Source organism: Stegodyphus dumicola, chromosome 4, assembly GCF_044657685.1.
Source record: "Stegodyphus dumicola isolate Sdum_Otavi_A_Nest chromosome 4, ASM4465768v1".
NCBI lineage: Eukaryota > Metazoa > Arthropoda > Arachnida > Araneae > Eresidae > Stegodyphus > Stegodyphus dumicola.
Window position 1 is genome coordinate 50,788,035 of NC_140771.1, and position 27,260 is coordinate 50,815,294.

The following is a 27,260-nucleotide window of genomic DNA, read 5'->3' on the forward strand; positions in this document are numbered from 1 at the left end:
GCACGTGCTCTTGTATTTTTAATTTTCCGACTTAGCTTTCCTTATATTCGTCACGCGCTGCACTGCACGGGGAATAAACCAATTTAATTTATAATTCAACTAACATTAGCTATTTAAATTCCAAATCCGTAACAATATTTAAAAGAGCATATCTTTAGAATTTCCGATACACAGTCTCGTGCGCTGGAGATAAAAATGTTTTTTTTTCTTTTCTCCCTACAGAGTTGAAATCGTTGAGTTTCTTGATCAAAAATTCAGATGTGCTTTATGAAATAGGAAACAGATAATAAAACAAATTCCAAATTCCTAATTTGGGCTTCCAGATACCCATATTCGGGTAGAGACGTACGCTTTTCAAAATTTGGTGGCTCTAGGTACCTTTGTTTTATCACAATGCGAGAAACATACATATATTTATGCAGATTCTTCACTATTTAATTTCTGCAAATATAATACAGGGCTCTAATATTTGGTGGCAAAAATTTAAAAAATGATTTGCCGTTTAAATTGAATAAACGCAAAACGCCAAAAGGAAATTAGTAGCCTTTGGTGCCAAATTGCCACTTTGAGTTAATAAGGTTTTGAAAAATAAATTATTCATTATTGTATGATTACTCCCCCCACCCGGGGTCGACGTAGAGAACTCTGCGAAGCTACTGGCTAAGATCTGTATCTAGGCAGTCTCGAACACCGGAGTATAAAATTTATGAACTTGGTGCTTCCGAAGCCCTGGGAAAGATCGCTTGTTGGCCGGCCTCAGGATCTGGTCCTGAGCGGTACGGCTCTAGTAGTCAGAGGGTAGCGCCCCCTGGTTCGCTGGGTAATATCCCACTGCGACGGGCAGCCCGAGCGACTTGCTGGTAGCAAATCTAACGACCAGTGTTGCCTGAAAACATCCCAGTTGGTGCAACAGCCCCTCTAAGCAGCCAGAGCGGAGGTCGAACCTCCGCGCTTGGTCCTGAGGGGGGAGTTGGATCTGTAGTACGGACCATAAAGGGTCATGTGAAGCAGAGCATGCCAGTATTGTTGTTGTATGATCACTTTAAAGGCGAAGTCAGGGTTTTCAGCGCCCGTGAGAACTAAGATTTCATGTTCTCTCCTGTTAGCCAATATGAAATAGGAAAAGAAAAGAAAATTGTATGGATGCTGCATATGGATACAGATGTGCCTAGTTACTACCCTGATTACTTTCATTTTCCCTTATTTCGATCTTCACAAATTTTTCAAAGCATATTAATCATTATTTGACTAATTAATGTTGAAAATTATATCCAAGTCTTTGTGTTTAAAATGCAATAAACCTTATCGTGACGACCATATGTCTGAAATAAGAACTTCTGAAAGCTCAGTATTTCTGAAATATAAACAAGCATTAGTTACAAATTTCACTCCTTTAAGAAGACAATGTCTCAAAGATGACCATCATCGCTATCCAAGGACGATCGTCTTGAAGGGAATATTTTTTTATATCTTCAGTAAAAATTACGGCACACCACTGATTAATATAGTTAGATTTTTCTTGAAATCCAACTAAAAGTATTTGAAATTAGCAAATTTTCCTGAAGAATACAGAATGAAATGAGAATTATGTAAATGCTGTAATTTTCAAACAGATTCTCCAACATAAAATTTAGGATAATGTTTGAAATTTGTGTAATATTTTCATAGTATTTGAAGATCGAATTTCAAACAGCTTATTTGTGACTTGAAAGTAAGGTGAAATCTACTTCCTACAATATAACTTCTCAGAAAACTCTTGCACATGATAACACTAGAAAAACTTAATTTTCAAATAACTTAAATGTTTTGTCGAATTAATTCATTTGGAAATTGAATATATTTTTGTTGCAACTAACAAGGTCTACAACTAAATTTATATCTGTTATGTGAATAGACTATTCAAATTCATCAAATGAATTCTCACAGTTTGTTGTTAAAAAAATGTAGAAAGTAAGAGAATTTCTGGCATTTTCTTTTAAGTTATTTATATTATCGAACTAATAATAAAGAACTAGAATCTAATTGGAAGAAAATAAACTCACCAGAATAAAAGTTTTAGTTACGCAAGAAAACTTTTTCATTTAAAAAAACTTATTCAAAAGCTTAGCCAAGTTTGTCAAGTTGAACATTTGCCAAACTTCAAATCCAGATGCTCCCATCAGATGTGAAGAAAGCGAAAGCGCTGCTTTCGGAAGCTTCAAACTATATGACGATCTTCGACGAAACTTCAAATAACCGGAAGTTACTCTTAATCGATTAAGTGAAGACAAACCAATGTTTGAGATACCAGAAAATAATAAAACATAAACATGAAAACAAATTTGTATTTGTGAAATTCTTATATTTCGTAGGAGTTGTTAAGATTTAACAATTGAATTCCCAAAATGTGAAAACGTTTGAAACCAACATCTCAAAAACTCGTTAAGGCCTTCGATCTTTGACTTACATATCTGGCATTTATAAAGGCCTAAACGCGTCATTTTGTGTCGCTTATTTTAATGTATAGTGTGGAAGTGTGTCAAACATTAAAAAAAAAATGAAAATGTTTAATGAAAAATTAGAGCTGTAGAATAATTATAACAATATTTTGCATTATACGCCTTAGGAAACTTTTTTATTAATAGGGCACGGGTGATCGGAGTCAAGATGGAGGTTTGTTGAAGTATGTCAAGATAATTTTTCGTAGTTGAAACTTTGAAATATTTTTATCTTGATTTTATTTCAGTCCTTAACAAGGCTGTTGAGCAGTGACATGATTAATAATGGAAATATCGTATATATGTGAAATATAATTATTTCTACAGGTTTTGTATATTTTGAGTTTGGTTTCTCTTTCTAAATAGTCTTCCGGTTGGAAGTAGACAAGTTTTGATATTTCACGGTGCGCTTCCATGCAGTTTTCTCCCGGTAAAAATATAATAATTAATTTGTTGAAGTAGTGTAATTTTATTACTTTTCAAGAAAAACAATCTGTAGTGCTGTCAGATTAATCTTTTGATAAAGATATTACATACGAATTTCCAGTTTGAATGAAACTCTTGTGCAGCTCTTCCAAGTAAGTATATTCAGCAGAGCTGTATTTTGTCAAAACATAGGCTAGCAAAAAGCAAGCAGTATTATTTTTATGTGATGATTTAATTAGTATAAAAGAAGCGTATACACAATAATCTAATTTTTAAATATAATATAATGACTTGGGATCTGTGTGGAAGTTTATATTGCGGTGTTCAGATTTCATGTTTTAGTGTAATTATATTTTACTTACATTAACACAGTTTCATATAGAAATTGTCGAGTTTATGCAGTGTTTAAACATATTTAAATTGATTGAAACAAAAATGTGTATAAAATTTGACCTCTTAATCAAAAATAACTCTGTGTGGATGTCTTTCAAAATGATTAAAATATGAAAAAATTTTAATAACAGAAATTTAGTTCTAGTTTGTTGTAAAACAGTTTGAATTACATTTCTGCTTATGAACATAAAATAAGCAATATTTGTTAGTACTTTTCTTTTATTTAACAATTTTCTGCAGCACTATAGTAAAATTTTATTATTATTTGCTATAGTTAACAGTGTTTAGTGCAGAAATCAGACTTTATTGCTATTTAAAGACATACAAACCATTCTATAACCAAATGTTTGTATTTTTATCTTGTTAACATAATTGTTTGCATTTTGTCCTCAATGAATCATCTGTCATTTAAATTGTAGTTTTTTTTTTTTTTTTTTTTTTTTTTTTGTGTGCCTAGTGAAATGTCACATTTTCCTGCTTTGTTCTTGATGTTTATAAGTCTAAAATCACTTTGTTAATACCAGTGCTTCAAAAAAGAAGTATGCAAAAATAGAAAGAAGTTTCAGCATATTTAGTTGTATTTTAATGGGATTTAAATGTTGTATAATGTAAATATTATAATTTTAGTAAAATATTGAAATAATTATGGCACTCCAGAGTTCGTTTATTGCTGTGCAAGCTTTGTATTTTTAAATCAAAGTTCTGCATAGCACTTATTTTCAAATGCATTTTTGATAATTCAGTTTACTTTTATTTAAATATGTTACAGCTGATCAAAGTATTAGATATTAACTTGTAGACTTTTCTATTAAAATGATTTTTCTTTAATGATTATAATTTAGTAAGTTCTTTCAAAATGATATTTATGCAACTAAGCTTGTTATTGCCCAATCTGTCGCAATCAGATTTCAAATGTGGTGAGAGACTTATGTAGTGCCCACTTTAACAAGAAAGTAGAAGTACTAAACTTATAGCCATGTATAAATTTAATTAAAATGAATAGAGAATGTTCATCATTGAAGTAATGATAGATAGGATTGATTGAACTGTATATCCTTTTTAGACCTATGTTTAAAGGGTTTTATATGTGTGAATGTGACATAGAATGTTAGCTTATTAAATTAAAAATAGTTTTTATTGGAAATGATTTCTCGAGTAAACACTGTGTAATTAAGTGCTCATAATAGAAAAAAGAGGGAGGATTATTTAAAAAAATAATGCATTTAATATCATTCTTCTGTGTCTAATACATGAAGTTTTAAAAAAATGCATTGGTAGAATTATAATAACAATCAGTGAAGTAATGTTATTATTGATCTGGTTGAGGTTACAAACTGTAGTAATTATGCCAGGAGATAAAAATAAATTATATTTTATGTATTTGTAAAATATATTTATGATAGTCTGCAAAAATAGAAATGTTATCGGGACTGGATTCAGAAATTTGTATGCATATATAGATACATATACATGCTTATGCACACATGTGTACATACATACATTTCTGAATCGAGTCCCAATAACAGAAGAGTACCATATTTATTTCAAAACTTATAAAAGCAAAACTGAAATTAAATTTTAAAAATGGAAGATAAAAAGAGATATGAAGAATTTTATGTTTAGTATCTGATTTTGCACATGCAGAGTGCCAGTGAGTTTAATAAAATATAAAGATAATTATAATATTCAGGAAGTTGTGTTAAAATATTTTTCATACTTATTTGTTAAGTATTCTGTTTATTTGTGTCATTTTGGAAGATTTTTTTTATATTTATAAGCTCATTCTAGCATATGTATACTTGATCTTTCCAATAAGGATTTATATTTTTTTTAATTTCCAAGAAAGAAAAGTAATCATTTTTTGTAATCATGTTTGCTGTGTAGTTTCTTGGTGTTAATACCAGCATTATAATTACAATTGCATGTTTAATAGGACTAGGTCTAAAAAAAATTAAGTTTGTTTATTGCATGTGGAGAAATTTTTATAATAAATCATGAGAATGAAGCAAAATTTTATGAGAAAAGCAGAAAGGAAAAGATAATATATGGATTAATGGGGACATTTTTTTCCTTAGTCACGGACAAAACAAATGCGGACTTGTTTTCCTTTCCAGAATGCATTTCCATTTGTCCTTCCACATTCAACAATGCATTAGCAGTACGTTAATTTTTGGGCTTATCTGTAGAATATGGTAACTGGTAGTTTGGCGACATTTTGGAAGCGATAAAGGTTACTACCTGGGACTTTGGTAATAATGTGAGCAGTACTCAGTTCCGATTACGCATTATTTTGTGTGAGGGAAATGAGAGATCATGGGATATTAATGGACGAATTACGGTTCTTTAATCGGAAAAGGGGGGAATTTGGAAAAATACTTCATTGTGTGTTGTGTGAAGTAGGGTTGAATAATTTTGGGATTGTATGGCGCTGTCTAAAGTGAAAAATCGTATGAATGTTTGGAAGATGAAGGTTTTAAACATCTTGCTGTGAACCACAAATATTATTTTAAAGATCCGGAAACAGGTGCACATACCAATACAATAGAGGGCACGTGGAGTGCTATAAAAAGCGCCATTCCGAGGCATTGTGATAAAGAGAATTTTGCTTTTTATTTAGCGGAGGAAGTGTGGAGGAAAAATTCGCAGAAAAAATCGTTCAATAATCTTATTGAATACATAATAAAAGTGTATCCACCATGTAAGCAAGATTCTGAAGAAGATTAGGTAAGTTAGTATTTTTAATTATTTGAGGATATTATTTTTATGCATTGTTCTAAATGTAAGGTGGAAGTAAAGTAATTTGGTATTATTGGGAAAATTGTTATTAGCAATGATTTAGTTTAAAGTAATTAGGATTGTAAGCTAATTTTTATTAATTTAATGTATGTGCTTATTTATATCTTAAGTAGTGCTTTTGAATTTAATTATATTTTAATTAAATGATAGTTATTTTGTGAATTTTCTGTTTGTAGGAATTTGGTATACGTTTTAGTTGAAGTAAACGTGCATGGAAATAATTTAAATATTTGACACTAAGTATTTGTCATGCTTGCGGTATGAATTCGTTGGTGATGTTTATAATATAATAGATGATTTAGAGGTAAAAGTTTTTGGATATTTTTTTTTATTTTATATGTGGAAATGTTCATATTTGGAAAGGGTATATACTTTTTCGCGATCAGGTAATTTCATATATGTTCTTTTTACCGGGTTTAAAGATTCAGAAAATTGTCATGTATTTTCATGAAATTTTTCTAATTTATGAGAAAAAAGCAGTGTACATAGATATAGTGAAGAGTGTGCGCAATGCCATTTTTGTGTAATTCTGGGATGTTTTTTTAAGTAAAAATAAGTCGACGTGTACATGGTTTATGTGTATGTGTTATTTTGAAAAACGCGTAAGGAGTATGGTATTGTGCACTTTTCCCAATTTTGCAGTGAATATTTGTCATGATTAAGCAGTTTTGTTAGATAAAATTTCTAGCATAAGTGTGATTCAGCTAGTAGATTGTTGGAAGAAGTGTTCAGTAGATAAAAAGAAAAGAAACATGTCTTTACTAAGTGAAGACAAAATGACGGCGGGAAAAAAAAAAAATAGAGGGTTGCTGTAGGAGAGTTGGTGGCCAAATTTTCGCCAAAAAATTGCCAAGTTACCATAATCTAAAGATCAACCAATTTTTGCTTCTGCACTCTTGAGCACAATTGCCATTTTTATGCTTAAGTTTCCATTTTCAGAAAATATATTTTAAGTACCTAGTAAATTAATCTGTCATTAAGTAGAAGTGCAGCCATGTAATAACATCTTTGGAAACTCTGTTTAATATTTAGCAGCTGTAAAATACATTTTCAGTTCTGAATCCTTTTGTTAAATTAAAGATGTTGCAAAATATAAAATATTAAAACTATCATTTAGGCTTTCTGACATCTTTTGGGCCCTTCCAGTGGCCAAGTGCTTAAGACTGCTGTAATTACTGGCAATTCGACCTGGCTTGGGTTAAGGCAGGTTGTTGTTTACCCTATGTGAAACAGGAATGTAAGCCAATTTCCCTCAGAAAGTCCTCCACAAAGGCATCTTTTTGCTTAGGCAGATAGTCATCATGGCTTTTGTGTGTTCAAATAACCTAAGTTAAAATCTTAAATAAATATGTTTTAAGTTATATTGATTTTCCAACAGAAATAGAAGTTTGCATTTTGTAGTCATTTATGTTGTCTTTATATATGTATGTATGGAGTTATGTTGTCTTTTAATATATATATGTACATACACAGCACAAAGTCCGTAATCCGGACTCGTCAGGGCTTCGGCGATTCCAGATTATAGATCATCAATTTAAATCTGATAAGATGGCATGCAGAAATTATACAATTAAAAATATGAAACTGTAATTTATGAAATGGAGAACAATTATGATCTAAAGGGTATCAAGACAAAAAAAAAAAGCTTAATATTTATTTTTTTACTTTATAAAACATTTCTTTCAATGTTTTTTTTTTTTTTTTTTTTTTGTGTGTGTGTGTGTGTGTGTGTGTGTGCGCTAAACGCTCATGTGTAACATTAATTGAGCTTACAAAAAAAAAAAAAGGTTTGTGGCTTTGAGGTCCGGATTAGAGACTTTGTACTGTATATATATATCTCATCCATTTCTGACACATCTGCATTAAAAAAATTTTTTTTTATTTCATTTTTTAGGGCCTTTGATTACCATGTGATAATCAAGGTTGTTGGTTTTGGGCTCGAATCTCGAGCAAGAGTCAAATCTCAATTCGCTCTGGCATCGTTTCGATGCTAGCTGAGCGTCCGAGTGGCTTCCATCCTGTGCTGCGGCTGGGACACCCACCTGCCATTCCAGCAGGCGGTGAGGATCCTGAGGACGAACCACCCCCACCCCCTCAGAGGACAGTATCCTCCCCTACTGGTGTGTCCTCTCCCACTTCTGCACCTCCTCCTGCACCTGTTCGTAGGCTCCTCTGTTTACAGTCGCGCTCTAGTCTTACGGTTTCCAGAACAGAATATGTACTTAACGCTTCAGAACCTTTGCTTATAAAATGGGATATCAAAGAAGAGGTGTCTCCATCTGATTGGATTGGCCTTTATAAAACAGGTAATTTCCACCCCCTGATCTTAAAATTTATCATGAAGTTTAGATTGCAATTTTTTGTTTTAAATTACATTGATATATCATGCATTTTAGAAAATTACAGTAAGCCCTGTCATTGCAACCACCTCTGAAAGGGATTATTATTTTTAAAAATATATGTGTATATCAGTATTGATAATAATAATACTATTTGTTGTTTTCTGATTATTCATACCTCCACCGAAAAGTCACGGACAAGTGTTAATGAAGTAGTGCATCATATCTCCAAAAAATATTTATGTGGCAACCAATGATACTGCCAATAATTATTTATGTGGCAACCTAGGTGTGTGCATAACGTGTCAACAAATAGCTTTCTTCTTCTCTGGCCATTTTTGCTAGTTTGACTGCAGTATGATAATCGTGTAATGCCATTTGAACCAAGAAAGGGCTGTGGTTATGAGCATATGAATATAGCATAATTCTGTAGAACATGCCGATGAACTAAGGCGAATGTAAAAAAATTCTTTAATGGGTGTAGTTTAATACAAGAAGCATAGAGTAATGTAAGTGAGAATGTGGTCATTTTTTTAAAGGTTGTAGTAATTGACAGTTGCATAAAAATGCAAATAATAAATTTCAATTTTGAAAGTTGGAGCTGACTGATTGGAAACCATTTTTGAAGCAGCATGTTGATAGCCTCTATTTTAAACAAATGGGAGAAACTGTGATGAGGGGAAAAAATCTCTATCAGGAAAGATCAGGACAGCATGTGATCATGCATTATCTTGTTGAAAGATGGACAGGCCTTGAAGATAGGCACAGCCACGGTCCTTAACAGAAATGTGACGCTAGCTGCTGCATTACTGGGAACAAGAGGTGATTGGGATGACACCACACACCAGTATGCCAGGTGCTGAGCCTGTATGTTAATAACAAAAGCAAAGTGGCGGTGTTCATTCTTTTCATTACCTCCTTACATGGATACATCACCGTAATATTGCGTGCAGAATCGGATTAGTCTGAAAAGGGACTTAATGCCATTTATGTATCCAGTGTCATCATTCGTCACACCAATGTAAATGTGCTTGTCTCTGCTGCAACATCAAGGGAGTCGCAATAATGGTCACCGAGCAGAATGTCCTTGGTGCTGCGTATGTCGTCACATTTATTATCTTGCACTAAAGCCAAGGTCCTTTTCAGGGCACATATCTAGCTGTATGATTCCATAAGGTTGATAGGATAATGTCTGTTCTCTTGGGCGTTTATGACCCGAGGCTGTTGAGATCCTGCATGGTGTTTAGTATGGCCTTTCTGGCATTCACCTGACAGTTACTGGATTCTGACCAACATGAGCAGCAATGTCACTAAGCAATAAACTGCAGAATGTCATATTCTGATAGGCTACGATCTTGCTGGAATTGAATTCTGACATATGCTGGTATTTGTGTCTCATTCTTATAAGAGGCATAACATGACCTTAACACAAACAATGTTCCAATTCTATTTCCGAATGAGAAACCCACTATGCAGTCTTCTCATTTATACACAATGTAGATGGTGTTACTCATATCTGCTTTGTGTGCATCCACTGGAATATTAACCGTTTGCATATTCCAGCGTATAGTACTTTTCATACAAATTCGATGTTTGTTGCTTCAAATGCCACTTTCATTGTATAGTAGATTTGTGGCCAGCAATATCCTTTATGAATTTCAAAGTACTACAGAAAAATGAATAATTAACAAAAAAATCAATAGAAGTAGAGGTTTAAGTAATAGTTTAAAGGGCCGCACTTAATTATTTGTATATTTACTTCAAATTTGCACAGGACTGATCATGAATTACAGCATCACTTTGTGAGAGAAAAATAAAAAGTGAGTGGCATTGTCAGAAAGGACCACTATATAACAAGCTTATATGAATATGAATGAAACTATGTTGACTTTCCTATTGAGTAGTATTTATCCATTTAAAATTTATGAAATTGTAATTGTCAATCACCACAACTATTTTTCTGCTGTACAGATGGTCAAAACAACTGTTCATTCTTCTGTCTGCAATACATTAAGGCTTAATTACTTTTCTATGGATAAGCAAAAGAGTTGTTTGAGTTACTGCAGTTTTCAGGCTCTTCGTTTATGCAGCCAAATGACTGACATATGCATTTACATTTTTAATTAGAAATTTAGAAATTAAATTTTGATCAGCCCTTTTTTTATTCATTACATTTTTTCTCAACGCTATTCATATTTTATGGCCAAAGACTGTATGCAGTAAGTTGTTATAGTGTTTTTCACTTCTTTCATTGGTTTCCAAATGATAAAATAGTAAAGCGTTCTTTGCTTGCATACTCATTAAAGAGAATGCTGCATATTGCTGTTATTAAAAATAATTCACTTCTACTCTTAAAACTGGGCACTGAATTAGAAAATATTCTCAAAATTTCTTTCTAATCATAAACTGTCCCCAAATCACTTGAATAATATCTACAAATGGAAAGAATTTTCGCTGACTCAAAATTAATGGATCAAGTAATATATCATCAACTTGAGAAAAAAAAAATAAAAAGGTGGAAACCAATTTTAGAGTTTGTTTTGTATCATTGTGTCTAGCAAAAAGAAATCTTCTTTGAATGGTGATTAAGTGAAGCTAGGAGATCCAATTAATTGGAACTTTGTAAGACTAATTAACTGAATTAATGTCAGATATGATGCCTTTTGATAAACATGTTCAATAAGTAGCAAAACCTGGAAGATGTGTTACATATTGTAGCAAGGAGATTCCAGAAGGAAAAACACATGAAGCATAAAGATTTAAATGAAATTACTGATTTTTAATGAAATTACCTGTGTTATAAAAAATAATGTAGTGTTATGAAAATAGTGTTAAAAACAAATATCATTTAATATTTCTAAATTACATTCCACGGATAATTTGTGAAGGGTGATTTTTAAGAACAATAAATGTGTGTTTAGGTCAGTTACCATTTAGAAATATTTTTTGCATGAAATCTGAAATTGGGTATACTAAATATTTTGGTTATAACAAAGTTTCTTAGAAACCTTTAGGTTTTAACGAACTGCCAACAGCTGTGTAGCAGTATTTCATAACTGTTTTAGTTGATATTATGCAAGTGTCACATTAAAGTTTTTTTAAAATTATGTTTGCATTTTATTTGATTATAGAAAACTACATAATTTTGAAAATTGTTAGCACGTAAATTTATTACATAAATGCTTATATATTTTTTTGAAATAAAATTATTAAAGGAAATATGTAATAGTCTAAAACTATTGTAAGTATAGTTTTAAAAGGGACTTGTTAGTGCACCCATGTTTCTTGATTTTTGTGAAGCCCTGAAATTACTTAAACTGTCCTAGAGTAGGCAAACTTCTTTGGATAAGCATAGGAGTGAGAGTTTTTTGTAGTTACTAGAGAAAATTTTTATAATATCAGGTTTCTGTAATGTAATTTTGCAATATTCCTACTATCTGTTTTCCATATAAATTTTAAGAAATATTTGTTGCATATAAATTTTAAGAAAATAAAATGGGTTTTAAGAAAATAAAATTTATAGTGTAGTTAGTCTACAATTTGATTACTATATTGATACTAATAAATTGATACCACATTTCTAATTCTGTGATTTTCTGTAACAGATTCTGACAATCATGAGCAGGGTAAAGACAATATGAATATCAATAATTGCCATCACCATAGTCATCATTCCTAAGAGTACACTTCTAAAGAACAAAAAAATTAGGAAAACCATTATGAAAAGCAGTTGCAGTTCAACCAACTGAAACTTTAAGTGGAAAAATTAGTTTTTTTTTTTTTTCCCCCAATCCATTATCTTCTAGCGAAGATAGTTAAAATGTTATAATATTAATTTAACATCTACTGAAATAATGAATTATTAGGAGATTATGGATATTTTTTAGCATATTATGTAGAGCACTTTGTAAAGTGTTTTATATATTTTAATGTTTCAGATGAAGTAGATCCAACACGTTATGTAGAATGTAAATATCGGAGACCATCTGCAACTCCAAGAGGGCAGATTCCTTGGACAATTGAGAAAACTGAATTTTTCGTGGAAGGTAAGTGAAATATATTTTCTTTCTATGTAATCAAATTTTGAATTTATGTGTTTTTAAATATGTAGCAAATCTTGTATGTGGTAAATAATATAAGTTTGGAAATCTATAATGAAGCCTATTGTAGTTAAGCATCATTTGATTTTTTTTTTTTTTTTTTTTAATTTTCTTATAAGCTAAATGGGTTTTACTAGTTTTGCATATTTATTATTTGGTTTCGGTTTCTCAAAATTAATACTGTCTTTTAAAAATATGTCTCTCAAATATTTCTTCAAATTTTGATGTTCAGAATATTTGAAAAGATAGCCTATTTAAGCTTTTTTTTTTTTTTTTTTTTTTTTGTGTGTGTGTGTGTGTGTGTACTTGCATTGATGATTTAGTGGCAGATATTCAGAAAATATACTAAATCCAAAAAGTTTTATGAAATGAGAATTAAATTTACATTTTCCCTTTTGAAGAATTGAATAAGTCTGACATTTAAAAAAAAAAAAAGAAAGAAAGAAAGAAAAGAAAAAAAGAAAGAAACTATTGAATTCAAAAGCCGAAGATTCAGTAAAACTGTTGGTTTTTATACTATTCATACTAGAACTATCAAGTGAAACTTTTGTGGGGTAACCAATAAAATGTGATAATTATATTTTTATGGAATCGAGAATTTTTCTTAACTATACTTTCTGTCCTTATTAATATTTTGGATGGTTACCTCATATAAAATGTCTAGGAAACATTGTTAAATCAAGCAAAAATAAACAAATTAATTTTGATGGAATTCGGTGCTTATATAGGGTTAAAGTTTTATATCGAACAATAAAAGGCAAATATGTCTCAGCATAAAAAATTCCAATAACATAATTAGATTTTTAAAAAAATTCATACTTTTCAGTTAACATGGCACTAGTTTGTGCCAAAAATAAATGCTGGTGGGAAATCTAACTAGATGACGGCAGCACTGACAATACATAAAGCTATATGAAAAGAATTACTATTTTATATTTAATATATATTAAGCCAACCAGGAGCTTCTAAAAGAAGCAGTGCAAAAACATATGAAAATTTCATTGAATTACATAAACACAATTTTGTTACATTATTTTTTGCCATCTCTCAGGCAGTGGGAAAAGGTTTTTTCAAAAAACTATTAGAAATTGTTAAAATGTTGTTTGACAGTTTCCAAAGAAATGAGGATCCAATGGAATGAGGAAGATTTTGAAGTGATATGAAGAGAGGAAAATCTAAGGGGGAAAGGTATGGTGAATGTGGATGGTGAGACAAACCATTCCAAGTATACCCATTTCATCTTTGATATTCATCAAAATGGTGGGATCAAGTATTGTTAGGAGGAAAGCCGCCATCTCAAGAGTTGGCCAGTTTTAGGCACTTTCCTTCAATTTCTGCTTTTAAAACTGCCTTCTGGGAACAGTGTTTTCCTGTATTTGTCTGATTTGATGACAGCAATTAATAGTATACAGTACAAAGTCTGAGATCCGGATGTCCAATATCCGGAATGATCTGAAATCCGAACCTCAAAATCGACAACTTTTTTTTAAATGCTTTACGCATGTCCATTTGATTTTTTTCCCTTGTAGATAAAACATGTGGAGAGTCCCAATTCTTAAAATTTCTCTTCGGCACTAAGAAGATTGATTTATTGAAGAAACAATTTAGCATAAATTTGTGTGATCAATAATTTGGCTTCGTAGCTGCTATCTGTTTGGCATCCATAACAAACTGAAACATTCTACGTTGGAACATTGTTGATTGTACACCTGCTAATATTTTATACCCCTGACGGCAACCTGGCGAATCATTATTTATTATATCACCGCATGTTGATCAACACATGACAATTTGAGTAATGACTCATGCAGCGATGCCCAAACAATTTTTTATATGTATGTCATAATAAAAGCACAAAGGAAAAACGGAACACTGTCGATGTGTGCTTATATCCATATTGAAGAAGAATTTTGATTGCGTAGTATTTAAAGAACTTGGCAGTCGAGGCAGTTTTAATTCCATTTTTATTTCCAATTGATATTTGTGGCCACAATCACTTGGCACTCTAGTCGTGCCTTTCCACAGAAGATTTACATTTTTGATATTGTTGAGATAGAAAGCAAGCCAGCGAAATTACATCTTAGCAGAGTAGAGGGCAAAAGCTGAAGTGCGTAGTTATGAAAGATGGAAGCACGCGAAGAGAAAAGTTTTGGTTTACAGTGGCAGTTTCAGTTCTTAATTATTACGTCATCAGAGTTGCGCAGGCCATAGAATGATCTAGAAATGACGCAATGCAGAGAAGTTATTACGATTTTAGAATAGAGAGGAAGAATTAATGTTTATAGTTATATTATAATTCTGATTCATACATTTTTATCTTACATATTTCCCCCCTTCAAAAAAAAAAAAAAAAAAAAGGCGTAGCGACAGAGAAGCCTTTTTAAAGAGAAAGAGTTAAAGCACTAGCAAATGCAAAAGAAAAACATAAATCATAAAATTTTGATTCTATAAAAGTATAATTTATAAATATCAATTTTTTTTAATAAATTTTTAATTTTTAGAGTCCTATTGAATTTTTCAGCATTTCAGTCCAAAAGTCTTTTTGTTTGAGAGTTCACATAATCATAATTCTTCAGGGAAGTTTTTTGTTATTACAGAATATCAAAAAAAAAAAAGTTTACACAATCATTGCTTATAAATATTTATGATATTAATTTTCATATGATAAATTATAATTTAACATCATAAATAATAGGATTAAGATTTTCAGAATTTATGGTTTCACCTTTATCATCTTTCCATTTACAATTCCTGATTTTACCAAACTGGAAGCCTCGCAATACTTCTAAACAAACATATCCATCAGTAGGGCTGTCCTCTTGAGCTAACCAGTGTGTTCTCTGCACTGGTGGCCCAGGGTGCCTAGGCAGTTACTTGAAAAGGCCTCCGTTCCTTACATTAAGGTAACTGGCCTTTGAGAACTGCACTAATACATTCCATAAAAAAATATAATAATAATAATATAAAAAATTTACATGCATTCATAAAATGAGAGCCTCCAACATTATCTTGCATGAAGAGGGTAAAAGGAACAACTGTACAGAGGTAATTGCAGGCCTCTGTTAAAGGAACCAGTACACCCTCAGCATACTATACTTAACACACAATAACCCATAAATTTTAACATGCATTTACCATAATTTCACTTATTTTTAACATCTTTATTTTTAGAATAATTATAAAATTCGTATTCAAAATTCTCAATAAAATTTCAAAAACATAAAAACTTATCTTAATATCCTTCCCTATGAATAATTTAAATAGCTTAAAATTAATTACTTAATTTGCTCACACATAATTATGAAAAATTAGAAAAATTAATGAACAAGAATTTCAGATTTTCTCAAAACAAATTGCAGAAATTTTAACCAAAATTAAAATGAAAACTATAGAATTCGCAGCATATTAAATAATTTAGTTCCTGAGCTAGATTCACACGAATGTAATAATTTTTTAACTGTTGAAAAAGCGGAAGTGCACATAATTTTCTGTCGCACATACTTGCAAACACTAACTCGGATCGACCTTGAACCCGCTGTAATGCTGAATTCCTAAACGGTAATACACTGATGATTTAAAGCACTTTTTTCTAAATATTATAGACATCGGCGAAGCAAATTCAATATTCCTTTTTACTAGGAATTCGAACTTCTCAATTTATCGAGAGATTAGAGATTACTTTCAATCTGTAAACACTACGCGTGATTATTTTTTTGAAGCACTTGCAAAACACCACAGCAGAAGAATGATCTGTTATTTTTTTACACACTGAAAAAATAAACTTGATGATTCACTTCTTTCACATTATCTTGGATTTATCACAAAACGATGATTTGAAGAGCTGAATTAAATTTTCCATTGAGGTTTCAGGCTGCAGGAAACTATCCTTACTGGCTTAATTGTCATAATAAAAGCACAATATTACATATATATAAGTACATAGAGTGTGGTAACCTTTTATGGTGACATTATTATGCTTGGCAATGATTACAGATTTAAGTGCAATACACTAAGAAATATTGAAGAGGAAAAATTTCTTTCCATATGCTAAAAATAGATTTTGTTAATAATACTCATAGGCCAAAAGATTACCATTTAGTGTATTTGAATGAAGAATAACTGATTCGTTTTTCACATAAACCCAGAACTGGCACCAGGGCTCATATGGGTGCACTGGCGGCAGAATTTAAGAAAGACAAGATTTTGAGAATTTAGAGAAGCACCAAGCAACAAAATTAATGGATGAAAATATTTTTAGAATTTAAGGAAAGCACTGGGATCTAAAATTTAAAGGTGGAAAAAATTTAGAATTTAGGGAGGCGCTTGGTAGCTCTGCAGAGACTGCATCAGGTGGTAAGATATCTAGTGCCGGCCCTTCATAAACCTCAGGATTCAGATAAGCCTTAAGCATGTGCAAGAAATAGATGTAAGTATAATAAATAATTAAACTAATACATTCAGGCTTGATTGTCTCAGGGCGTGATGTAAGACAAAATTTAGCGGAACAACTTGTCTTTTGTGGCAATCTAATGATACATAGCAAATAATGTATAGCCGATCGCAAGCTCATAAGAGGATGTGTCTCCAGATACTTTAAAAAATGCTTGGCATAATTTATGGCCAACTAGCATATTTCATGGTGAAGTTGATGAATATGATAGCCACGAATGTGAAGGTTTTGGGATATTGCAAATCAAAGGTTAAATTTTAAATTGATGGATTTTTTTTTAAAGAAATATATAGAAGCTGTAATAAATGAAGATGATATTACAGAAGTTTGCGATGACAATGCCCCAATTATTAATCAGTTAATGGATGGCAAAATATGTAATAGGGTTCTAGATCCAAAAGTACCTCTACCAATAGTGAAAAAAGTGACAGAGAGGTTATTGAAAAGGAAAAATTTAGATTAGAGAAATTAGTCGGAATTCTCGACACAGCAATTACAGGACTTCAACACTAGAACCTTGTAACTGAGTAATAAATTATATCTGTCTACAAAATTAAAGGAAAAATATTAGCACAAAAAAGCAACTTAAACAACTTACATTGAAAGAAATGTTTAATGAAGTAAACAAATAAATATTAAACTTTTTTTACTTTGTAAATTCCGTTACCCTTTAGGTCATAAATGCTTCATTATTTCATAAATAAAAATTTCATAATTTCTACATGCCATCTTATAAGCTTTAAACTGATGATCTAATATCCAGAAAAATCCCAAATCTGGAATCGCTGAACTCCCGACAAGTCCGAATCTCGGACTTTGTACTGTACTATTCTTTTGTAGTTCTCCCATATGCAAAAGATTCTTATTATTATTTGGCAGTGCAAGCCCCCTCTTGGTATTAATAAGGAAACTCTTTTTTTTTTTTTTTTTTTTTTTTTGTTTTGTTTAATGTAGTTTTTTTTTTTTTTTTTTTTTTTTTTTTTTTTTTTTTTTTTTTTTTTTGGGTAACATAATTGCATAGCATCCACTTTTCATCTGCATTAATCATTAAATCATTAATGAGTCCTTTCAAAAAAGAAACTTCTTTATTTCTTTTGAGTAAAGAATCTTATGCTAAAATTTGAGTAAGCATATTCTACTCTGTTAAAGTATGGGATCCCCTTACATCATAATTTATTTATATACTTGGTTTTGTTCAAATGACTGTGTACTGTTTTTTGGAATATTTAGTATGTCTGATAGTTCCTGAACTATATAAACATGGATTCTTATCAAAAGCTTCTTTTAATAAGTTCGTGTTCTGCAGAAGTTTGTCGTCCATGGTGGGTATTTTCTTTGAGGCAAAAATTTCCAAGCTTCTCAAACCACCTTCAGATTAGATCATTTTAGCACTGCATTGAAACAAAAATTGTATTATGATGCATGCTAGAATTATGCCGCATAAGCAAAAAAGATATTATTTAAACATCTGTTTTGATTAAAATCAGTCCTTATCATCAGTAATAAAATATTTAGAAGAAAACAAACTTCAGTTTGAAAAACCACAGAATTTATGAGTAACCCAATATAATTTTTAATGTGTGCATTGCTGAATTTGCAGTTCTCTGATGTTTTCGTTTAAGAATGCTCTAAAAGCACTGCGCACATTAAACATTGTATATATGATTATTGAACAACTCTTCTTAATGTGATATAAATAGACTATCCTATTTGGTGCGTATTCGATGACTGATATTTCATTAACAGAAAAGTTCCAGAAAATCTTTGTAATTTAGGAGGGGGAAAAAAATTTACCTTTTAGAGGTAGGAGAATCTTAAAAGCAGGGCTGTGGAGTCAGATTTTTAGGTAAAAGGAGTCTGAGCTCGAGTCACTAAAAATACGTCGACTCCAACTCCAGTTTTTGTTGGACAGTTTCAATTTGAAATGAAAGTAAAATGAATTGAAAAAAGAAATTTAATGACAAACTGAGCTTTATTTTTATTTATGAACTATGTACTTTAATAATATTTCGTTATTTTCCATTTGATTGAGGTATTAATAAATAAATATAAGGGAGGAGGATGGATTTTATATATGCCATTATTCATTAAACTGATTCATTTAGTTACTTCTTCAGCTCATAGATGGCATTACTGTAGCATAACTCAGAGGAAGAAAAAGCAGCCTGTGGCTGCAAAATGCATCAAATGCTACAAATCTCATTGATACCCATGCTACAAATCTCGTTGTTAAATTTAGGTAAGCAATTATAGCAGCAAGGACTCTCAAAAGTGATGTCATTCTTTGGAGGCGAGCAGGAAAAGGAGTAATTATTGATCAAGCAATGCAATAGGAAAGTATGTATTTGATGATAAAGAGGTTATAAGAATTAAGAACTTTTTCAGAAGGCGTAGGTAACCCTAATATTTCACTAACAGAAAGACTATGGAATCATCTTGCAGAACTGGAAACTCTTCTTTTTGCATTGTATATAACCACAAAAAAGCTACAATCTGAAGAATTAACAGGAGGCTTGTTTCTGCGAGAATGGAAAAATGTGATGTTTGTTCTTTCTAAAATGGGATGGCTTATTGCAAAAGGAATCATTTCCTTAATGAAGAAAAGAGAAACTAGTTTGCTAGACAATGAGATATTGTTGTGTTCAATATATGTAGATCCAAAGCACAGAATTTTGATGGATGACGAACAAATTAAAAAGGCAAAAAAAGTCATCTATGAACTTTCACTAAGAATGAAATTATTCACAGAACAATTGGAATATTCAAATCAAGACAGACTGCAGACATTGCAACTGAGTCTCTATCGTCCTCTTCCATTGATGAATTAAATTGTGAGAAATATTTGGATAATATTGAAAAGGCTAAGGCAAAGCAAATGAAAGTTAAGAACCAAGAAACTTTAATAATAAAAATGAAAACATACAAACAAGATTTCTACACAGCCCTTGAAGAAATAGAGAAATATGATCGCTCTTTCAAGAAATCTCGTTTAGAAGTATACAAATCTGTCCTGAAAAGTTAAAAGTAGTAGCAGCTCTCCCTCCTACTCAAGGAAAGAGTATTCTCAGCTCTGAAGTTTATCAAATCGGATCTACGATCCTCTATCAAAGATTGTGTCGAAGTTATACAGTTTCTTAGAAATTACTTATGTAAGTTTCTCCATTTCTTAATAAATGCTAATTTATATAAATAATCTGCTATGCTATCATTTTTTTTTTTTTTTTCCATGTAGCGTCTATTACTTCTTTTATATTTAAAAAAAAAAAAAAAAGCTAGTAACACTTACGTATATGTTTACATATATATGAGGAGATCAGAGTCAATTCCAGGAGTTAGAGCGAAGTTGGTCATTTTCCCTACCGACTCCACAGTCGTGCTTAAAAACAAATGATATTTAATGCGTGATTTCATATGTATTAGTTACATTTAGAATAAAAATTTTTAAAAAGGAAGAATTTGATTCAAGATTGTTCACTTTTTTTCTGTATTGTGGGAATTATGCAAATTATCTTACTAAACTATTCTACTGCAAAATCAGATGCTAATGTAGCTTATGAAATTTCAAGTGCTTTCAATTTTTAGGCTTAAAATGAAAACTTAAAATTCTTTAAATAATATTTAAAAATTTTAATAGCACCTTGAAATAAAATGCTGCTTATTTTAGGAGAAAGTATTTTGGCAAAATTTTGTCATCTGATTTTCTGAATGTGGTTTGGAATTATAAGCATACATGTTCTTAAAAATTAAAATGTTAAGGTTGATATACAGTTAAATGTATTAACCCCTTGGCATACAGTGCCATTCGGGAGACGTCATTGATTTCATGTGCCATTATAGACATAGTAGAAGAACTATCTTCAGTGAATATGAAATACTAATTCAAACTTGCAAATATCATCGTGAATTTAATTTCTTTCAGTGGTTCAGGTTTTATCTAATAGTCGATAAAGAGGCTCAATCTAAAACACAACTACTAATTTATTTACAAGTTACTGAAATAGAGTATAATATTCTTTACTACTAATTGTTAGGGACTTTGAAATTCTCTGATGAATTCGATCCGGAAGAAGTGGAGCTATGTCATGATCTCCAGGGCGAACACAGTATCTTTTGCAAATTGCGCATCTGCTCAACAAGGATTACTGCCTTTGAGAACGCAAAATTTTTCATGCAGGTGCGTCAAAGTGGAGTCCACTCTGGATTGAAATATCTTTTCATTTGTGTTGAAAATTAACAGAACGACTATTTTGACTAATATCCATGGTTGCTTGGCAGGTTCCAGACAGTCTGAAAATTGTATTCTGCTTTTTAACCGTAGAAGTCCATCCATATGTGTCGAGCTCAGGATTCAGCGAGTAAATGTTGAACCCTTTGTCAACTGACTTTCCTTCAGATAAATCAAGGATTTTGTTTTTGAAATATTGAAATTGAGTGTTTCTAATCCAATATTTTTCTGCATTCATTATTTGCAGAAGTGGTTAATGGTCCACAAAGTCTTTTGGATATAGGCATACCTGTCAACTTTTACGAATTTTTCATAATTTTTATGAAAATGCGTTTGTCTTTACGATTTTACGATCGTAATCCATTTTTTACGCTTTTTTTTTTCCTTTTTCAAGTGTCTTTAGTGATTTTTGTCGAAATTTAGAATTTTTCGCCAATTGCATCGTGTTTTGCCGACTACTTCGAATCCAGTAACCTGCGGTTTCTCCCAACTCGCCGCTTAACCAGCCAATCCAATGCGCTGAACTTGTTTCTCCCACTCTTTTCTTGTCGCTTTTTTTTTTTGTTTTTGTTTGTTTGTTTGTTTGCATTTGCTACGAATTTTTTTAATACGTTGTTGTTACGAAATGAGTTAAAAAAAACGTATTCTCAATATTTTCAGCCTGCCTACAAAGCCGAATTTCCAACAATTAAAGAATCCTTCAAAGGAAATAACTTTGCATTTTGCAACTTCTTCCACCGTGACTTCATAATAAGTCACGGTGGAAGAAGCGACATTGTGAAGCATGTTAAGTCTAAAAAAGCATGAAGTTAATGTTTCGGCTTCGACAACGTCAAAGTAAGTGGATGATTTTTTTTTTTTTTTTCCAAATTCGGCTACGAATTCGGATGCCGATGTCATTTTGGCAGAGTTTTGGTTTACTGCATTCCTCATCGAACGCAACGTGCTGCCGATCACGCCGGTCAACTTTTCAGACGGATGTTTCCTGACTGTGCTCGCATGAAAACATCTTCTATTGTGAACAAAATTGCTTGCGATGCACAAAGTAAAACGATAGCTGCACTCCAGAATTCAGCATTTTCGGTGTCAATCGATGGCAGCAACGACAGCGATTGGAAGCTTTACCCCATCGTTGTCACATATTTCTGTGATGTTTCTAATGAAATGAAAACTCATCTTTTGTGTCTTCCATTGTTAAATGGAGACACTACGGCGGAAAATATTTCCTCCTTGGTAATTAATGAATTGAAACAACTTAACATTCCAATATCAAACTGCATTTCATTTGGTGCAGATAATGCTCATGTCATGGTGGGTGACAAAAAGGGTGTAGTCTCTTTCCTCAAAAAAGGACAGGAAAAACAAAAGGAATTAATTGTTATTGGATGCCCATGCCACTTAATTAATTTGGCAGCAGAAAAAGCTGCAGCTGCTTTACCATTAAATATTGACCAGCTTCTGATTGATGTGTTTTTCTATCTGAAAAAAAGTGTAAAAAGGAAAGAAAACCTAAAGAATCTCCAAGAACTGTGCTCTGGTGAAACGAGAAAAATTCGGAAACATGTATGCACGAGATCGTTATCCTTAGGCAGAGCGCTAGGAAGGTTTATTGAACAGTGGGATGCATTGCTAAAATATTTCCATGAAGAGACCAAAAAGAAACCACAAATCCCATCAAATTTGCCGACATATAAGATTCCGAAAACCAACTTTGCTTCTAATTAAAATGCTTTAAAAGGGAAAAGCTAACACACAGAATCAAACCCTTTAAAAAGAAAATGCTTAGAAGACTCCTCAAAGGTCAACTTTGTTAAAAAAGTTGAAGCGAAGAAGAAACAGTCTTCTATTAGCCGGGAGGAAAGGATTTTCTATCTTCTTTCTTCAGATTTGAACAAAGCATATTGTAGTTTTGTGTTAAGTACCATAAAGATTTTTGAAAGTGTAAATACCCTTCTACAATCAGCTTTTCCAAAATCTCCCCTGCTTATCCAAATTCTTACTGATCTTTTGAAAGAACTTTATACTAAGTTTGTAAAACCGTCCGTTGTGAAAAACAGTGTGTTGATTCGTGTTGCCTATAATAGTTTGGCAAATCAAAAGGATGACAATGATCTTATAATTGGAAATCATCTTATAATTGGAATAAAGGGAACTTGTAAATTCTTTGAAAGATCATGAGAAAAAAGAATTTTTTCAATGTGTTAGAAAGTACTTCTCCTCAGCCTGTGATTACATTGTAAGGAAGTTTCCTTTGCAAAATGAAGTTCTTTTAAATGCTGAAGTGGCAAATTTGAGACAAATTGAAAATTCATCTTTTGAAAAGATTCGTTTTTTTATTGATAAATTTCCATTTTTGTTAACAATTAAAGGAAATGAATGCCATAATGATGCTTTAGATGAACTACAGAACCAATTTTCTGCTGCACAGTTTGAAGATTCTGGAGAAGATAGACTTGATGTCCTCGTTGGTACCTTAAAAAGAATAAAAAGAGCTGATGGAACACCAAAATATGATAGACTAGCAAGAGTTTTATGTGCTATTCTCGTAATTCCACACAGTAACGCTGAGTGCGAGAGAGTCTTCAGTGTTGCGGAGAAAAACAAAACTCTGTTTCGTTCTTCAATTTCACCAAAAACTCTAGAAAACATTTTAATTGCTAAATGTTATGAGGAAACTAATTATTACGACAGGAAATTTTGGCTAAATCCAAAAAATGCACACTAAATTCATTGCAATAATTTTTTTTGTGTAACATTAAGTTCTTGTTTTATGTTTCCTAATAAATTTTTTAATTACTACTTAATTGAAATTTACTAATGTAAGTACAATTTTTTTTCTATTTGTATAAATTGTTATTTTTTAATATCAAAGCATGATATTAATTTTTCGTGTTCTTATGAAATTTGGAGAAATCTTCTGAATTTTTATCTTTAGAGGTTGGCAGTGTACCTTACTTAATTAGCTAAACTGGTTTAAATCGAAGATGAATTAGAACTTTGTGCAATGTCCTTGTTGTTGATAGCAGCTTGCAAGACATTAAGAGTATTTCGCTATTCTACAGATATCGCTTCCTCATTTGCCTCCATGTTTGGTCTCTTAGGCCACAAATTTTCAAGCTGGAGATGATGGTCTCAGCTCATTCCCCTCAAGACAGTAGATCTGCTGTGTTATCTCTTCCACTGAAATGGTACCATTGGTTAGCATTGCAAATTGTCTAGATTTCTGCTATACAGTTGCCAACAAATGGCTTCCAGACATTTGGTGATTTACTTATCCAGTGCAGCATCATTTGGGAGTCATTCCAAAAGATAATATTGTTGCTTAATATAGGCAAGATGTGTTTTAAATATTTAGCTAAACTGCTACAACAGCTCCCATTAGCTTGCATCTAGGGATAATTAAAGATTTTGGGAAAGCTACTCTACTTTTTGTCTATATGAAACTGGTTTTAATTTCCTTATTTTCATCAGCGTATCAATAATATGTCACTGCTCCATAAGCTTGGTGCCGCATCACAAAAAATATGAATGCTCAGCTTCTTGTAATTAATGTGAAAGAATTTTCTAGGGAAATCTGGTGTTTTTAAACATTTCATTTCTGCACACCAGTTCATCCACCTTTTTTTAATATTGGTAGGAAGTGCAGCATCCCACTCGACCCAAAAGACAAATGTCTTGTAACATGATCTTAACCCAAACTATAAATGATTGCAAATATCCAATAAGGTCAAATACTTCGACGACTGTTTTCAGCATCAGTCTTTTTGTATCGTCTTCACCAGTTCCAATTCACTCCTGAACTGGTTTCATGTTTAGCTTTATTACATCACTACTAGGATCCCCAAAATTTTGTTTCTTTATTGAAATTATCTTACTCTTTAATATTTGATCTCATCCATAATGCATTTAATTCATCTAAATTCGATTTCAGTTTTCTCAAATTCATACACAATTGGTATGCATCTTCTACAGTTTTCCCTCCATAAAATAAGTCATTAATGTAAATAGAAGAATTAAGTATTTTAAAACTCTTGCTATGGTCCCATTTATACCCTTTAATATGATATTTTATTGTAGTAGCCAATAGAAAAGGACTAACTGCTGCCCCAAACAAGACCTGACACATGCGCGTAATATTACATGTTGGTCATCATTCCCAAACCAAAGAAATCTTAAGTAATCCCTATTTCTTCTGCAATGCTAGTTATTAAAAATGCCTCTTCTATGTCCCTGTAAAATACTATTTCAGGTTCATATCAAGAACTTTCGGGTTCAAATTTCGGCCAGTTTCTAGACATTCATTTAAGGATTTGAATTTTCCGGTCTCCGAAGTACAACAGAACTACATCCAAGGATCAAAAATATATACAAAATGAAAGCCTACCTTTTATTTTCTCATGGGTATGATTTAGTAATCCAAACCGTTATGATCTAATAGTCTTGCTTTGTAAAATTGTTAATTAAAAGGATAAATTATAGTTAAGGAAAATGTAGTCATGTGAAAATATGAATATTTTTGCTATATTTAATAAATCACTGGATAAATTTAAGTAAGTACATATTTATATTAAGTACATTCCCTAAATAAATTTCTAGATTCCAGTCTTTATAAAAATATGTTTATCAGTATTTTAAATTCCCTTCCCCAAATTCTGAGATAAGCTGTGGCATGCGCATACAGATGTTTGATTAAAAAAAGAACATGCGAATAGTTTTTAAGGGCCTTAGATTTTTGTCTTTTTATTATTCAAGTAATTTTTTAAAAAAATTCTGTGTACTCTCATTGCAGAAATCTGAGAGAAATGCTGAAAGTTGTTCAACAGTTTCAAGTGTAAATATACAGTCAAAAGTCATTAATCTGGACTCGTCACTACTTCAGCGATTCCGGATTATAGATCACGAGTTTAAATCTGGTAAGACGGCATGCAGAAATTATAAAATTAAAAATATGAAACCGTAATTTATGAAATAAAGAACAATTATGATCTAAAGGGTATCAAAATTTACAAAAAAAAAAAAAAAAAAAAAAAAAAAAAAAGCTTAATATTTCTTTGTTTACTTTATTAAACATTTCTTTCAATGTAAGTTGTTTCGTTTTTTATGTGATAATACATTCTCTTTAATTGTATAAACAGACATAATTTCTTGTTCAGTTACAAAGTTCCGCTGTTCAAGTCCTATAATTGCTGTGTCGAGAATACCGACTAATTTGTCAATCAAAATTTTTTCGTTTTCAATAACCTCTGTCACTTTCTTCGCTATCGGAAGCGAATTATAATGACGAGGAATTTGATTTAAATCATATCAAAGACGGAGTACATCGAGATGAAATAATACATTTAGTAAGGAATTATAAGCCAAATAAAATAAAAACATCTGCCCTGAAGATAAGGATAGTGCTGACAGATCAACTTCCAATTCATTGTGTGCCGCAGCGTTAAAGATAAACAAAGTTTAGATAAACAAACGTTAAAGTTTAGATAAACAAAGGATATGTCTTTATCCATTTTTTGCAGCAATTCCACTTTTTGTTTGATAGACATCGGAACACGCTTTCGCTTTATAGATCCTTTGATAGCTCCAGAATCGGAAATTTATTTGTTTACTTTATTAAACATTTCTTCCAATGTAAGTTGTTTAAGATGCTTCCAAAAAAATTCAAAAAGTTCATTTTCCTTGTGTTATATATAGTTGACTTTCCAATGCCATATTTCTCACATAATTTTGAGACGGATAGTCTTTATGTATTTTTTGCAGTAATTCCACTTTTTGTTTAATGGACATCGAAATATGCTTTCGCTTTGTAGATCCTTTGGAAACTCTCTATTTGACATAATCGAAAGTTCAAGCTTACTTTTATAAAATTGCTTTAATAGTCTGCAAAAAATAATAAGCCGAATCCAATTAGAAGATTAAGGAACAGTGCAATCTGCAACATTAACTGAATTAGATAATTTTAGCTTTGCTTTTACCGTCCGTTATACATTAAATGCGCATTCGTAAACGTATTTTGCACACGCCTATTCGCAGCCGTAAAGGTTTTACGTGCGTGCA

The 27,260-nt window shown here is 31.6% G+C and overlaps 1 protein-coding gene across 4 annotated transcripts in view; it reads left to right on the plus strand.

Annotated features, from left to right (window-relative positions):
• Positions 1 to 2,460: 2,460 nt before the first annotated feature.
• LOC118195267 (E3 ubiquitin-protein ligase HECW2-like) overlaps positions 2,461 to 27,260 on the plus strand; it is a 112,082-nt gene continuing 87,282 nt past the window's right edge. For 2 of the 4 annotated variants that reach the window (XM_035366533.2, XM_035366535.2), the window contains exons 1-3: positions 2,461 to 2,662; positions 7,987 to 8,398; positions 12,370 to 12,477. In XM_035366533.2, the coding sequence (XP_035222424.2) occupies positions 8,080 to 8,398; positions 12,370 to 12,477 (427 nt within the window). In that variant the 5' untranslated portion in view covers positions 2,461 to 2,662; positions 7,987 to 8,079. Of the gene's footprint in view, positions 2,663 to 2,707; positions 3,056 to 7,986; positions 8,399 to 12,369; positions 12,478 to 25,993; positions 26,120 to 27,260 lie in introns of those variants that run through there. The other 2 variants (XM_085814835.1, XM_035366536.2) reach the window with 2 other exon arrangements.